The sequence below is a fragment of the Narcine bancroftii genome, chromosome 8 (genome assembly GCF_036971445.1).
Source record: "Narcine bancroftii isolate sNarBan1 chromosome 8, sNarBan1.hap1, whole genome shotgun sequence".
NCBI classification, from domain to species: Eukaryota; Metazoa; Chordata; class Chondrichthyes; order Torpediniformes; family Narcinidae; genus Narcine; species Narcine bancroftii.
Genome location: NC_091476.1, coordinates 109,218,750 through 109,234,349, shown reverse-complemented (window position 1 = coordinate 109,234,349; position 15,600 = coordinate 109,218,750). Strand labels below are relative to the sequence as shown.

General features: G+C 43.5%; 1 protein-coding gene across 8 annotated transcripts in view; it reads right to left on the bottom strand.

Annotated features, from left to right (window-relative positions):
* Positions 1 to 15,600, bottom strand: part of usp28 (ubiquitin specific peptidase 28) — a 93,907-nt gene that overhangs the window by 48,603 nt on the left and 29,704 nt on the right. For 5 of the 8 annotated variants that reach the window (XR_011343369.1, XM_069894830.1, XM_069894835.1 and 2 more), the window contains exon 2: positions 99 to 176. The exons of 1 other annotated variant lie outside the window; for it this stretch is intronic. Coding sequence is in view for 5 of the 7 variants with exons in the window: in XM_069894830.1 (XP_069750931.1) it covers positions 99 to 176 (78 nt within the window). In the remaining 2 variants the exon portion in view is untranslated. Of the gene's footprint in view, positions 1 to 98; positions 177 to 7,444; positions 7,574 to 15,600 lie in introns of those variants that run through there. 2 more of the 8 variants (XM_069894832.1, XM_069894837.1) reach the window with 2 other exon arrangements.

The window sequence follows — 15,600 nt, the reverse complement described above, 5'->3', positions numbered from 1 at the left end:
TGGAGAGTGGGGGTGGCAAGGATGGGCAAGATGCATCATCTCACACCCATCTGCTGTGCATCCTGGCTTGTGCTGAAAGCTCAGGAAGGAACACTAACCTGGAGTGCCTTCTGCAGCAGCTGATTGTCATGAACTCCCGTGATTTCCCGCAGTTGGCTGATGAGAAAGCAGCTGTTCTAGTAAAAAGAGAAAAGAATGTAAGGCAGTGGAATTGGCAGGAGTGTTCTGGGGCTCTGCAGATGTAGCCTCCAAAGCCAATCAACTGGATTAGTGAATGAGCATCAGAAGGCAAAGCACATCATAGGTCATGATGAAATAACATTTGCAACCAGATATTGTTAACCTTCAGTTTCTGAAGGCCCAATGGGGCTCCATGGCAATGCTATTCAAATGCTTTCAGCATTCCACTCTAGACTAGTTTACTTTAAAATATATTTTTTCAGTAATTATCCAAACTCTGATAGGGAGAACTGCCGTCTCACAGTGCTGGAGACCCGGATTCAACGCTGAACTCAGACACAGCCTGTGTGGAGTTTGCAATGCATGTGAGAGCTTTCACAGGGAAAGCAGATTTCCTCCCAAACCTCAGAATCAGAATTGTTTGACATGAGCATGTCATGAAATTTGTTGTTTTTGCAGCAGCATCAAGTGCAAATATTAATGAAAGTGACGTTTAAAAATAAATTAGTGCAAAAATAAGAGAAAATGAAGTGGCGTCTGTGATTCATTGTCCATTCAGAAATCTGATGGCAGAGGGGAAAAAGGTGTCCTTGTGCTGCTACGCATTCATCCTCAGGCTCTTGCACCTCTTTCCAGATGGTAGGAGCGTGAAGAAGGCATAGCCTGGGTAGTGGGAGTCCTTGAGGATAAAGGTAGCTTTCTTAAGAATACTGCCTCTTATAGATGTCTTCAATGGGGTGGAGTCCGATACCTGTGACATCGCTAGCCTAGTTCACAGCTCTCAGTTTTTCTCGCCTTGTGTATTGGCATCTCTATACCAGTGATGCACCCAGAATGCTCTCCACAGTACACAAGTAGAAATTTGCAAGAGTCATTGATGACATTCCAAATCTCCATAGCCACTGGCAAGCCTTCTTTGAGAAGGCATTAGAGGCCCCAGGATAGATCCTCAGAGTTGTTGACACCCAGCAACTTGAAGCTCCTAACCCTTTCTTCAGCTAAACCTAGAGTTCATATGAGGGGTAGATTCTGAGTCTTTTTTGTGAATGTAGGGAGAATAAAATAGGATCAGTGTTAAATTAGTGCAAATGGATGTGGACTCTATAGGCCTGGGGCCTGTTTCTGTGTAACTATATATTTCCTTTTAATAATAAAATAACAAATTTGGATTAAAATAGCACCTTAAGATAGCCCAGAGTCCTTTTAAGCCTACAAAGTACCTTTGAACTGAAATCACATTTTTTTTTAAATGTAAGAAACTCAACAGACAAACTGTACATAAGAGGCTCCAAAAAAAAAATCAATGTGATAATGGCCAGATAAATCTTTTCTTAAATTAGTTGATAGATAAATATTGAACAAGGTGAGAGTAGGAAAGTTTAGGGGAAACAGAGTTGTGGGTGGCTGGAATGCATTGCCTGAAGTGGAGGTGGAGACTGGTATAATAATAGGGGGATTTAAAAGACTCTTAGGCACATGGATGCAAGAAAAATGGAGGCTTATGAGTGTGAGATAGGGAATATTTAGTTTGTTGAGTGGGTGAATAAAGTCGGCACAACATCGTGGGCTGAAGGGGCTGTACAGTGCTATAAACCTCCATGTTCTATATTAAAGCCTCCACATTTCAAATTATGCAATGGGACATTTCACCCACACTAACAGAGTGCAATTTGATGCCTAATGATGGGTTCATTTCTAACCACAAGCTGTCCATGATTGTGGAGCTGACAGGCAGCCTAAACTTTGAGGTAATGCCCAGCAGGACTTGGACCCATGACCTCTGACTTACACAAGAGTGCTCCCAGCTCAGGGACAATTTTCTGATGTGACGAGATCAAAGTCTAGACATAAATAGCATCCAGAAAAATATTTAATTTTTATACAATATTTTCTTTAAAAAATGTGTCAGTCATAATTTTTAATATATAAACAAACCTATATTGGATGTGCCAATTAATACATTTCTAGTTTTGGCTGCTTGTATCTGTCTGAAGATAAAGGTGAACGATATTTTGTACAGAATATAAAATTCACTTTAGAGATAGTATAAAAATTAAAAATTAATCTTCTTGAAACGTGTATCTACTGCTATTCCATTGAGGAAAAACATCTCCTAGACTTAAATTTAAATTATGCTTCCCAGATTTCTGTTTCTCCACACAGGCACCAGCCAAACTGATAAAAGGAAATTAAGTCTGTTTCCTCCTCTTTGGCTAGCCAGGTGCATCAAAGGATCAAGGAGTATTCTGTCTTTGGACCAGTATAAACTCTGAGACGAAAACTACTGTAGCCATAAATACCAACATACAGAAAAATCTGACAATACTTCGACTATTCAGAAATCCCAAGTGTTCAGAATCTGACTCACCAGGTTAATGGTTGTTCTGCTTCCTTCCCAACCGGGGTCCCCAGTTCACTCCCACTTACATTCATGCTGGGGCCCTCAGTTCACACTCTTTTTTTTTTTAAAAGAGAACTTAATTGGTTCTCTGGAAAATTTATATAAAATCCTGGAAAATCCTACCACATCCAAATTTAAAAAATCAATGAAATGTGGCACAAATAGAAGTAACATCCAGTATTATAGCCCGGCTTTCGGTGGGTGGGTTTGTTATATGTGGCCCGCAGACAGGGGTCTCAGTCAGGAAGTGGGCAGTGGAATAGAAAGACCCTAGTCCCCGTAAATGCTCTCAACAAAAATTCTCAAAATATTTTCTCACCAAAGCAAACAGAAATCCCAATGGTCTTGGAAGAGGCTTGAGGTCACTGGACCTCCTGCATCTACCTCAACCAAATGCCTGTGGTAAATGAAAGAATATGTAGGTCTGTGGGTGATACAAGATTGAGAACCAGGTGCAGACAATGGGCTGGTCTGAAACCAATGTTGAATTATTTGAAGTTTACCAATAATCATGGTGGCTGTACTCCAAAACGCAATTCATTCTACAAAATCCTTTTTCAGTAATGTTATATTTAGGAAAAACTTCTTTAACCAAAGTGTTTTATATGGAGAATCTGCTATTTTGATCAGTTGTTTTGAGAACTTGCATGTATACCTTAAAAAAAAATCAGGCATTATAAAAGAACCCTCCCCCCGCACCCCCCCCCCCCACCCCACCACCCAATCACCATGTTCTCTTCTTGCTGCTACATTCAGGCAGAAGGTGTGGAGGTCTGAAATCTGGGCTCTTGAACCTTCCTCTATCAACCAAGTTGTAACAGTACTCGAACTTCACCAGCCTTTTTAGTCAGGCGTCTGCTTGCTTACTGCTAATACCTTGAAGAAGGGCTCAAGCCCAAAACATTGGTTATATATCTTTACCTCCTATCAATGCTGAGTCCTGCTGAGTTCCTCCAGCATTTTTGTGTTTTTACTCCGACCACCAGAGATCTATCTGCTCTACTGACCACTACCAACCAACTGTCAAGAATGTGTCAATATTTAGAAAAGGTTTCAATACAAGAGGGTTGATGCCATTGTAAGGTCCCTGGGAGTGGGCCGACTATGAAAGGAAGTCCTCTGCTGAGATAAAGTGAGCAATTATTTAGCTACATTAATGTGTCAAATAGCTATCAGAAATAGGAAGGAAGAGTTTATGGATTCTCCAGATACTGTGTACAAGATTCAACCTGGTGAGGTTTTCGTTGAGTATTTCACCCAGTGTAAAAGGATATCTTTTGCTGACAAATGGACAATGATAGACATGTCATTGATCAAGCACTCCACGCTCTTCAGAGCCGACACATAGTTGGATGCTTCTATAAAGTGCATCAGTGGCTAAGAAAAGCAGTTGCATAGTTTGTTTACTTTTGCTCTAGGGGCAGACGATGTGTTGTCAGACATATATGGACCCAGGGCTGGCAAAGGATTTATTTTCATCAGGGTCACAAATGCCATCTCCGTTTCTCAATCTACTTCTCATATAACATGTTATAGAGGTAGAACTGTTCAGAGTATTTCTTCACAGGAAAAGGCACAACTATGCTAATCATTTCTTCATACAATTATCCCTCCAAGGAGCCCTTTCTTTCAGGGTAATTGATCCAAGTGCCAGTGGCCACCCTGACATCCGATCAAATGGCAAATTCTTCATGTCCATTAAAATCAAGGAGCTGTGTGATTGGTTCTGCCTTCTTACCTTATTCCCATACATATGCACATTTATTTTTTTCTGGGAGTAGAATATAAAAGGGCTGAGCTTATTTTTCATTCCTACAATCTCCTCACCGCCATCTGTTCCTGTTTATGGGAATGTTTTTTTTTCTAGTTCAGGGAGGAGTGCGGTGCAGCAGCCATTCTCAACCTATTTTCGGCAATGTCTCACTACAAGTCGTCACCTTTATTTGTCGCTCCATGCATTGCACAGTAAAGATGAGATAGCGTTTCTCCAGGACTATGGAGCAGATTTACATAAATAGAAGCTAAAATATTAAGACATATACAATAAAAGTCCACGGTACAGTATCCACATATGTTTTGTGAATTCAGGAGCCTGATGGCTTGGGGGGGGAAAAAAACTGTTGCCCAACAGTTGGGCAAAAACTGTCTGCCACCCAGCCACACTATGAGTCCCCAATTCTGGCCAAACTTGGAATCATCAGCTCACGCTCTGGACTAAAGAATGAACCAGATCATCACAATTTCCAAACTATAGGATGCTGGATCAGAGCTTTCTGCAATTCACTGATGGTTCTTCAAAAAAACTTGCCTTCTTTGTCTCGCCAAAAGAATTTTGCTGACTGAACAAGCTACTCAACTGAAGATCTGCTTGGAATGGACAATAAAGTCAGACCATACCAGTCCTGCCCAGAGCCAAAAAAATAACATAATCCATTAAAAAAAACTCCTTTAAATCACACAAGACAACCAAATCTTGAGATGAGTGACCTAGGAATATTATAACTTCTTTATTCCTCAAAAGGCCAACATTTTTAAATATAAAGTAAAATTATTGAGTTAGTACAAGAAGTTGGCTCCAAAGAATGACAAAAATTGTATATACTATAAAAATGGCTTTGGAAGCAGGCAAGCCTATATAAAATTACATACTTTATCAACAATGTCGACCTATTCAGTATTTTCCATTGCACCATAAAAAGATAACATGAGAAAGTACATTCCTGCTCCACTATAAATAACTTCAGCAATAAGGCCACTTGACTGTTCCCAAGAGCGATCACTCACTGTGGAATACCTGCACATCTCTGAGTGGATTGCTTTTGCAGCTGTGGCATGCAGTGACCAATGCTCATGGTTCAAAAATGTTGTGGCTATTAGATAAACTATTGACATGCATGTTACAGTCACTGGGTAAAGATGTATAATTAACAAGTGATGGAGTATTCCATTAGTGCAAAAAATAGACTTAAACATACTGTTTCCTTTCCTAATGAATGTTAAAGATCTCATAACACAATTGGATAGGCAGGAAGTAATGCCAAGTTCATGATGTGTACATCCCATCTTCCAACGCTACCATCAGAGGTAAAGACAAGCACTGCATCCGAAAGATGTTATAGAATGGTGGCACAATTATAAGCACATATATAAACTACTTGTTACTTTAATATGTCACATTTGCTTTGATATTCTGAGACAAGCTCACCCAGATCATTACACATGCAATTACTGTTGAAAAGCTATATTTAATTCTGATAATTTGCAAAAGTCATTAGACATTTTTATTTAAGTTGTAAGTGCTTTATTGATGTGTAAGAAAATGGAACGAAATTTAAAAACAGTACTCACAATACAATGTAAAGAATATATAAAATAATAAAAATAAGAAAAAAACAGCATTAAAACAATACAAAATACAAATACAGTAATTGGCAGATTTTAATTCTCGAATGGCTCTGGGATAGAAACTTCTTGAATTTGTTTGTCCATGATTTAATGGACCTATATCATCTACCTGAGGGCTATAGGTCAAACAAATGATAGCCCAGGTAAGTAGAATCCTTAAGGATATTAGCTGCCTTCCTGATACAGCGAGATCGAAATAAATCCTCCAAGGGGACAAAGAGCACCCAATAATCTTCTGGGCCGCATTGATAACCCTCTGAAGACCCCTCTTATCTGCTGCTGTACAGTTGGCAAACCACACAACCCTGTGGGGAATGAGTGCTAAGTGTGAGGGTAGGGGAATAATGAGCACCTATTTTTACAGTCTGGGAACGGTTTGTTAAAAAGTCCTTGACCCATAGACAAATTGATCTGGAAAATCCTAAGTCAGCAAGTTTACCCACAAGTCTGCCTGGAATAAGAATATTAAAAGCAGAACTAAGGTCTAAAAAAAGTATCCTTACATAGCATCCCTGTTGTTCTAAGTGGGTCAATGCTAAGTGAAGAATAGTGGCAATAACATCCACAGTAGATTTATTAGCCCTGTAAAAAAAACTGGTATGAATAGAAGGTGGATGGGAGACTGGCTTTAGAAAGAAAAAAATGGAATAAACTGCATAAACAACTTTTGAAATCATTAAAATCTTGCTACTGAATCATATCCATACAGTCTTTTCCCTTGTGACCCTTGGTGCAGTTTATTGCCCCATTCCAGGGACATGATCGATTCCAGGTAAATGATTCTCATCTGAAATGTTAACTGTTTCTCTGTTCACAAGTACACACATATGCATTTTGAAAATTACCAAGGAATTTATGATTAAATAAGCTTTGCTACAATTGAATTCTCATTCAGTAACTGGTCAAAATGTGATTTAGGGCAGTGCATTAAGTGGCATTTGTTTGCTCTAGAAAATTAAAGCAACATGTTTGTTGGTAAAGCTGATTATAAGACAGGAGTGGGAGTATTTCATGTTGTTCTTTCACTCACCTCATCATACATGATCTTTGTCTTAAAATGAGGTGTTAAACTGACAGTAAGCATTGGGTTCAGTACTGCACTGGGCCACTGGGTATTAAAATATGTACCATTTAACATTAGCATTTTAAGTTCTGCCATGGTGTAACAGACACCATGAAATCGCACAAGAACTTCATCTCTCACTCGCCACCAACCAGCTCATCTCCCACTTGCATAAAGATTTGGCCCAATTCATAGACACCCAAATTAATTGAGGACTTTATGCCCCCTCATCTCATCTTTCTGGAAACATGGCATTACTTTCAAGGAAATAAATCCTAAAGAGAAACCTATTGAATCACATAAAATATTATGGGAGAGGAATGCTGGCTAAACCATTTTGCAAACTCCTTTCCATTCTCTGATCCCAAGAAATACACAAGCAAAATGAGACTTACCATCACATGACACCAACATCCCACAAGCCTTCTACACCAACGGAACTTGTATGTCAATCTACAAACTCTTCAGTAAGGCTGTCGTGTTCTGTCAACCGAGCTGTTCTGTAACATCTGTGCTGGTTAGTTAGCACAGAGAAAGAACAGCAATCTATTCAGATAGTGCTGCAGCTAGACTTTAAATGATTAGCAACAAATATTGCTTATCTACACTGACTAAAGAAAAACAATCACATTTACCAATGAACTTAAAAAAAATTTAGTTGCAAACATCAATACATACAGGCAATTGATTGCAAAACAAAGCTTGAAAAATCAATAATCATGTAATTCGTAAAATTGTTTGTACAAGCAATTGTCCATGAGAAGCAACTTTTATAAAATCAGGAAATCACTGTGTAAATTAGTCTTTCCTGTCTTCAGTTCCTGTTTTGCTTCAGTTAACAGCCACTATTTTTGAGGAGAGCTTTATCAGGGCTATCATTTATTTGGCAAACTCTCAGGATCAAAGATAAGGGATGCCTTACTTCTCTTATTTTGAAAGGGTTGATCAGAGAGGTGGGTGGAGATTTGCAAGGTGGTGGTCTTTTACACATGACTTCTGTGAGATCCTGATGCACAGACTTAAGATCTCAACATCATTCCCAATGCTTCTTCTCCATTCTGAAGAAGCATTGGGTCAAGCTTCCCAGATTCATGAAGTAGCTTACCCAATTACTAATACCCCACAGGAACAGCAGTACTGCCAATCAAGAATGAGATAATGGGGCTCAGCACTACACCCTAGACAACACAGTGAGTATCAGCCATTGATGGGGGGTCTTATCCAGGTGCTGATAGCCACCTGGATGCCAGTGTTTGATTGGAGCTGCTCTTTCCCCTTCTCCCTGGTTGGCTGCTCAGCTCACCCCAGCCCAGGAATCTCTCTGTGGCATCAAACCCGATGGTTGTGATGAGGGGACAGTGAGTGAAACCACAGATATCAGTCCTCTCACCCTGCTTCATACCAGCTCTCACAAGCAGTGTCCTTACTGTGCCATAAACAAGGAAAGCAATAGAGAGCAGTGATACATGTCAGGTTCCAGCACCCAGGCTCCTGGCAGAGCAATGCTGTCATAAGGAAAAGGCCATCTGGCTATCAAGCCCTCTCCACCATTCAATAAGATCATGGCTGATCTTGTAATGGACTCAGCTCCACCCACCTGCTTAAATTTCTTTTTAAATTTAAACACACAGCACTGAAATAGGCCAATTTGGCCCTACAAATGTGTGCTGCCCAACTTACACCCCATTAAACTATGGGCCAGTACATTTTTGAAGGGTGGGAGGAAACCAGAGCCCCCAGCGAAAACCCACATAGACACAGGGAGAACATACAAACTCTTACAGACAGCATGGAATTCGAACCCATGACTGGTCCCAATCGCTGCCACTGTAAAGGCATTGCGCTGACAGCTACACCAACCATGCCGCCCATTATTAATAACTTATCACGAGGTTAGATGTGCAGCTCAGAAATAGGTCTTCGATATAACACATCACTAGACTTCCTCGATGTCAGTAACATATCACTATGTTATCATAGAATCTAACATACATACGGCACAGAAATAGGTTCTTTTTATCACACCTTGTCCATAGCTATCATGATGTTTATCCATGCCAATTCCATTTGACCACATTATGCCTTTCCTATCAAAGTACCTATTCAAATGCTCTAAAAAAAATTATCTACCTCCACCATCTCTAGCAGCTCAATCCACACAATCACCACCTTCTGTATAAGACGTACTGTTGAGATCTCATTTAAAATTTCTCCCATCATTTTAAGCCAGTACCAATTCCAAATGTCCTTCTGTGGGAAACACCAACTATCTATTCTATCGATGCCATTTAATTTCCTAAACCAAGGTCACCGGTCAGGCTCTTACTTTCCAGTTAGAGAAGTGGTCCTTAACCGTTTTCTTTCTGCTCACATACCACTTTATTCCATATGCCATAGGTGCTCTGTGATTAGTAAAGGGTTGTTTAAGGTGGTCTGTGGGTGGAAAGAAAAAGTTTGAAAGCCACTGTATTAATCATACATACATAATTGACGTGCTACGTGCATGGTTTTATATCTCCAAAGGAAGTGGGCCAATGACAATTTTTCTCAAGCAAAATATTTCAGTAACAATTGGGTCTAGAGCAAGTGATTCTCAACCTTCCCTTTCCACCTTAAGCAATCCCTTACTAATCACAGAGCATTTAAGGCATAGGGATTACTTAAAATGGTAAGTGAGTGGAAAGAAAAAGGTTGGGAACGACAGAATTAGAATAAACTCACCCAATATCTCCTTATAACTACAGCCCACCATTCTTACAGGGCTCAGAGGCTGAAGGATACAACATGCTGCTGGTGACTTGCATTCGAAGGACTGACTCATGGGAACCAGGTACCGGAAATGGGATTCAAGAGGGTGTTGAGGGCAAGAAAGGGTCATGAAGGGTCTGGGCGCTGAGGCTTCATGATCATATCGGAGGTTTAGATCTGGATCTCAGGTTGCCATTGGATTGAACAGGAGTCTGTCAGGCTGCAGGAGCACTGGAGGTGAATCCACGGACACTCGGTCTCTGAAGAGACTCTTTTGCTTCTCTTATTGTTAGTGGCACCGGGCAATGCTCATGGCAACGCTTTGTTTGCCTTAAGGCAGACAAAAGTTGAAGTTGATCATCTATATTACATTTTTGTGTTATTATGTGACAATAAAAAAAACCTTTAACCATCCCAGGCAACATCCAGGGGAATCCCTTCTGCTCTCTCTATTGCTAGGACTTCCTGTAGTGGAGTGACCATTCAAAATATTGTAAGTGCAACCTAACCAATGTATCATTAAACAATTATAATGTTCCTTCTCAGCATGAAATCATTACAGACCATTTGCATCCTAGTCATGAGGTTTCACAACCTGATCAGGGCGCGATCAAGAGCATTTAAGGCCGGGGATCCAGATCTCTCCAAGAAGTCCAGGTGCAACCAGTGGAAGGCTACTTCTGAAGCAAAGTGGCAATTCCAGAGATAGCTAAAGAGACAGATACATGCCAGCTCTGATAGGGAGTGCACGCCATTATAGCCTACAAAGTCAGGGCAAACATCATAGATGGCTGTGATGCCTCATTACCCGATGAACTGAACACCTTCTATGCCCGTTTTGAGAAGGAAATCCCAATGGTGCCTACTAGAATCCCTGCAAGGGCTGAAAACCCTATGATATCGGTCTCTGAGGCCGATATCAGAACATCATTCATGAGACTGAACCTTAGCAAGGCATACCTGGTAGGGTACTGAAATTTCTGTGCCACACGTCTAGTCAAAATGATCACAGACATTTACAGCCTCTCGTTGCTGCAGTTAGAGGTTTCCACTTGCTTCAAAAGAGCATCAATCATCCCAGTGCCTAAAAAAAGAGTGAGCTGCCTCAATGACTATCACCCAGTAGCACTAACATCTACTGTGATGAAATGCTTTGAGAGGCTGATGATGGCCAGAATTAACACGTACCTAAGCAAAGATCTGGATCCACTGCAATTCGCCCATCATCACAATCGCTCCACAGTAGATGCAATATCACTGGTTCTCCACACAGCTCTGATTCACCTCTGATATGTACAGCTGCTCTTCATAGACTACAGCTCAGCTTTCAATACCATTATTCCCTCAGTGCTGGTCAAGAAGCTCCAAACCTTGGGCCGCTGCATCCCCTTCTGCAAATAGATCCATGACTCCCACACCAGAAGATTCGTCGGTATGGATTGAAAACAAACATCTCTTCCTTATTAAAAACACAGCCACTCCTCAATGATGTATGCTTAGTTTACTGCTCTTCTCACTACATACCCATGACTGTGTGGCCAGGCAAAATTCCAATGCTATCTATAAATTTACAAATGACACCATATTTTTCGGCAGAATCACAAACGGCAATGAGGAAGCCTACAGTAGGAAGATAAATCAGCTCGTTGAGTGGTGTCACACCAACAATCTTGTGCTCAATGTTAGCAAAACCAAGGTGATGATTGTGGATTTCAGGAGGAAGTCAGGGGAACACGACTCAGTTCTTATCGAAGGCTCAGTAGTGGAGAGGGTCAAGAACTTCAAATAGCTGGGTGCCAACATCTGAGGATCTGTCCTGTAGCCTCCATATCAAAGCAATCATGAAGAAGGCTTGATGGCGGATATACTTCATGAAGTGTTTGGGGAGATTCAGTATGTAGCCAAAGATTCTCAAACCACTGCAGGTGTACCATGTAGAGCATTATAGCTGGCTGCATCATTGTCTGTGACAGAAGTGCCAAAGCTCAGGACAAGAAAAAACTTCAGAGGGTTGTTGATTCGGCCTGTGACATCATGGGCACCAGTCTTCACTCCATCAAGGAAATGTACAAAAGGCGGTCTTAAGGAAGCCGCCTCTATCCTCAAGGACCCCCACCACCCAGGCCATGCCCTCTCCATTTTGCCGTCACTGGTTGGGGGGGGGGGGGAAGGTATAGTTTCTTCCCTGCTGCCATCAGATTCCTGAATGATCAGTGAGACTTCGACGTTTTGTGCACTATTTTTTTTAATTGTTGTAATGTGGTTTATATAATTGCATCTTGATGCTACTGCAAAACAACAAATATTGTGATTTGTTCATGACAATAAATTCTGATTCTGAAGCAAGGAATCAGTATTCTCATCATATAGTGTGAGCAACATAATTTTCTTTCTTTGGCTTGGCGGACGAAGATTTATGGAGGGGGTAAAAAGTCCACGTCAGCTGCAGGCTCGTTTGTGGCTGACCAGTCCGATGCGGGACAGGCAGACACGATTGCAGCGGTTGCAAGGGAAAATTGGTTGGTTGGGGTTGGGTGTTGGGTTTTTCCTCCTTTGCCTTTTGTCAGTGAGGTGGGCTCTGCGGTCTTCTTCAAAGGAGGCTGCTGCCCGCCAAACTGTGAGGCGCCAAGATGCACGGTTTGAGGCGTTATCAGCCCACTGGCGGTGGTCAATGTGGCAGGCACCAAGAGATTTCTTTAGGCAGTCCTTGTACCTTTTCTTTGGTGCACCTCTGTCACGGTGGCCAGTGGAGAGCTCGCCATATAATACGATCTTGGGAAGGCGATGGTCCTCCATTCTGGAGACGTGACCCATCCAGCGCAGCTGGATCTTCAGCAGCGTGGACTCGATGCTGTCGACCTCTGCCATCTCGAGTACCTCGACGTTAGGGGTGTGAGCGCTCCAATGGATGTTGAGGATGGAGCGGAGACAACGCTGGTGGAAGCGTTCTAGGAGCCGTAGGTGGTGCCGGTAGAGGACCCATGATTCGGAGCCGAACAGGAGTGTGGGTATGACAACGGCTCTGTATACGCTTATCTTTGTGAGGTTTTTCAGTTGGTTGTTTTTCCAGACTCTTTTGTGTAGTCTTCCAAAGGCGCTATTTGCCTTGGCGAGTCTGTTGTCTATCTCATTGTCGATCCTTGCATCTGATGAAATGGTGCAGCCGAGATAGGTAAACTGGTTGACCGTTTTGAGTTTTGTGTGCCCGATGGAGATGTGGGGGGGCTGGTAGTCATGGTGGGGAGCTGGCTGATGGAGGACCTCAGTTTTCTTCAGGCTGACTTCCAGGCCAAACATTTTGGCAGTTTCCGCAAAGCAGTACGTCAAGCGCTGAAGAGCTGGCTCTGAATGGGCAACTAAAGCGGCATCATCTGCAAAGAGTAGTTCACGGACAAGTTTCTCTTGTGTCTTGGTGTGAGCTTGCAGGCGCCTCAGATTGAAGAGACTGCCATCCGTGCGGTACCGGATGTAAACAGCGTCTTCATTGTTGGGGTCTTTCATGGCTTGGTTCAGCATCATGCTGAAGAAGATTGAAAAGAGGGTTGGTGCGAGAACACAGCCTTGCTTCACGCCATTGTTAATGGAGAAGGGTTCAGAGAGCTCATTGCTGTATCTGACCCGACCTTGTTGGTTTTCGTGCAGTTGGATAATCATGTTGAGGAACTTTGGGGGACATCCGATGCGCTCTAGTATTTGCCAAAGCCCTTTCCTGCTCACGGTGTCGAAGGCTTTGGTGAGGTCAACAAAGGTGATGTAGAGTCCTTTGTTTTGTTCTCTGCACTTTTCTTGGAGCTGTCTGAGGGCAAAGACCATGTCAGTGGTTCCTCTGTTTGCGCGAAAGCCGCACTGTGATTCTGGGAGAATATTCTCGGCGACACTAGGTATTATTCTATTTAGTAGAATCCTAGCGAAGATTTTGCCTGCAATGGAGAGCAACGTGATTCCCCTGTAGTTTGAGCAGTCTGATTTCTCGCCTTTGTTTTTGTACAGGGTGATGATGGTGGCATCACGAAGATCCTGAGGCAGTTTACCTTGGTCCCAACAAAGCTTGAAAAACTCATGCAGTTTGGCATGCAGAGTTTTGCCGCCAGCCTTCCAGACTTCTGGGGGGATTCCATCCATACCTGCTGCTTTGCCACTTTTCAGTTGTTCGATTGCCTTATATGTCTCATCCAGGGTGGGAACCTCATCCAGCTCTAGCCTTAGGGGCTGTTGAGGGAGCTGGAGCAGGGCGGAATCTTGGACTGAGCGGTTGGTACTGAAAAGAGATTGGAAGTGTTCTGACCATCGGTTGAGGATGGAGATCTTGTCGCTGAGGAGGACTTTGCCGTCTGAGCTGCGCAGCGGGCTTTGGACTTGGGGTGAGGGGCCGTACACAGCCTTTAGAGCCTCGTAGAAACCCCTGAAGTCGCCAATGTCCGCGCTGAGCTGTGTTCGTTTGGCGAGGCTAGTCCACCACTCATTTTGGATCTCCCGGAGTTTGCGCTGAAGATGGCTGCATGCGCGACGGAAGGCTTGTTTTTTCTCTGGACAGGACGGCTTTGTAAGGTGAGCCTGGTGGGCAGCTCGCTTCTTTGCCAGCAGCTCCTGGATTTCCTGGCTGTTTTCGTCAAACCAGTCCTTGTTTTTCCTGGAGGAGAAGCCCAGTACCTCTTCAGTGGATTGCAGTATGGTAGTCTTCAACTGATCCCAGAGGGTTTCAGGGGACGGGTCCGGGAGGCGGGTTGCAACGTCGAGCTTTGCTTTGAGGTTTGCCTGGAAGTTTCCTCTCGCTTCGTCTGACTGCAGTTTTCCAACATTGAACCTCTTTCTGGGGGCTTTATTGTTCCTGGGCTTTGGCTTGAAGTGAAGGTTGAGCTTGCAGCGAACCAGCCGGTGGTCAGTGTGGCATTCCGCGCTAGGCATGACCCTGGTGTGGAGCACATCTTGTTTGTCACTTTCTCGCACCAGGATGTAGTCCAGGAGGTGCCAGTGTTTGGATCGGGGATGCATCCAGGTGGTCTTAAGGCTGTCCCTCTGCTGAAAAAGGGTGTTTGTAATGACAAGCCGCTGTTCTGCGCAGAGCTCCAACAGGAGGCGCCCATTGTCGTTGCACTTGCCGACGCCATGCTTGCCCAGGATTCCTGGCCAGGTTTCTGAGTCTTTGCCGACACGAGCGTTGAAGTCGCCCAGGATGACAACCTTGTCGGCTGTAGGGGTACGTTGGATGAGGTTGCGCAGGTCGGTGTAGAACTTGTTCTTTTCTGCTGGTTCCGCCTGGAGGGTTGGAGCATAGACACTGATGAGGGTGATGTGACGCTTGTTTTGAAGTGGGAGTCGCATGGACATGATTCGGTCCGAGAGGCCTGTCGGAAGGTTTTCGAGTTTGGAGGCAATGAAGCTCTTGACCATGAAGCCTACACCAGATAGGCGTCGTTCATCCGAAGGCTTGCCAGACCAGTAGAGTGTGTAGCCCGCGCCGCGTTCTTGGAGGCTGCCTACATCTGCCAGGCGGACTTCACTGAGAGCGGCTATGTCGATGTCAAGTCTGAGGAGTTCATGTGCAATGAGGGCAGACCGACGTTCAGGTCGGTGGCTGTCAGTCTTGTCTAGCATGGTTCTGATGTTCCAGCATGCTAGCTTGAGTTTGTGAGCATCTTTTGAGGGGGAGGACGTGGAGGGGGAGGACGTGGACCTGTCCTCGGGCCTGCACAAAGGAGCTTTTAGGTGGAGTGCAGTGCGCGCAGTACTGGCCCCACCCTTTACACCCATGGTTCGTGTGCCGTGGCCAAGCATGCTGGGACGTGGCAGCGAGGTCCTTGGG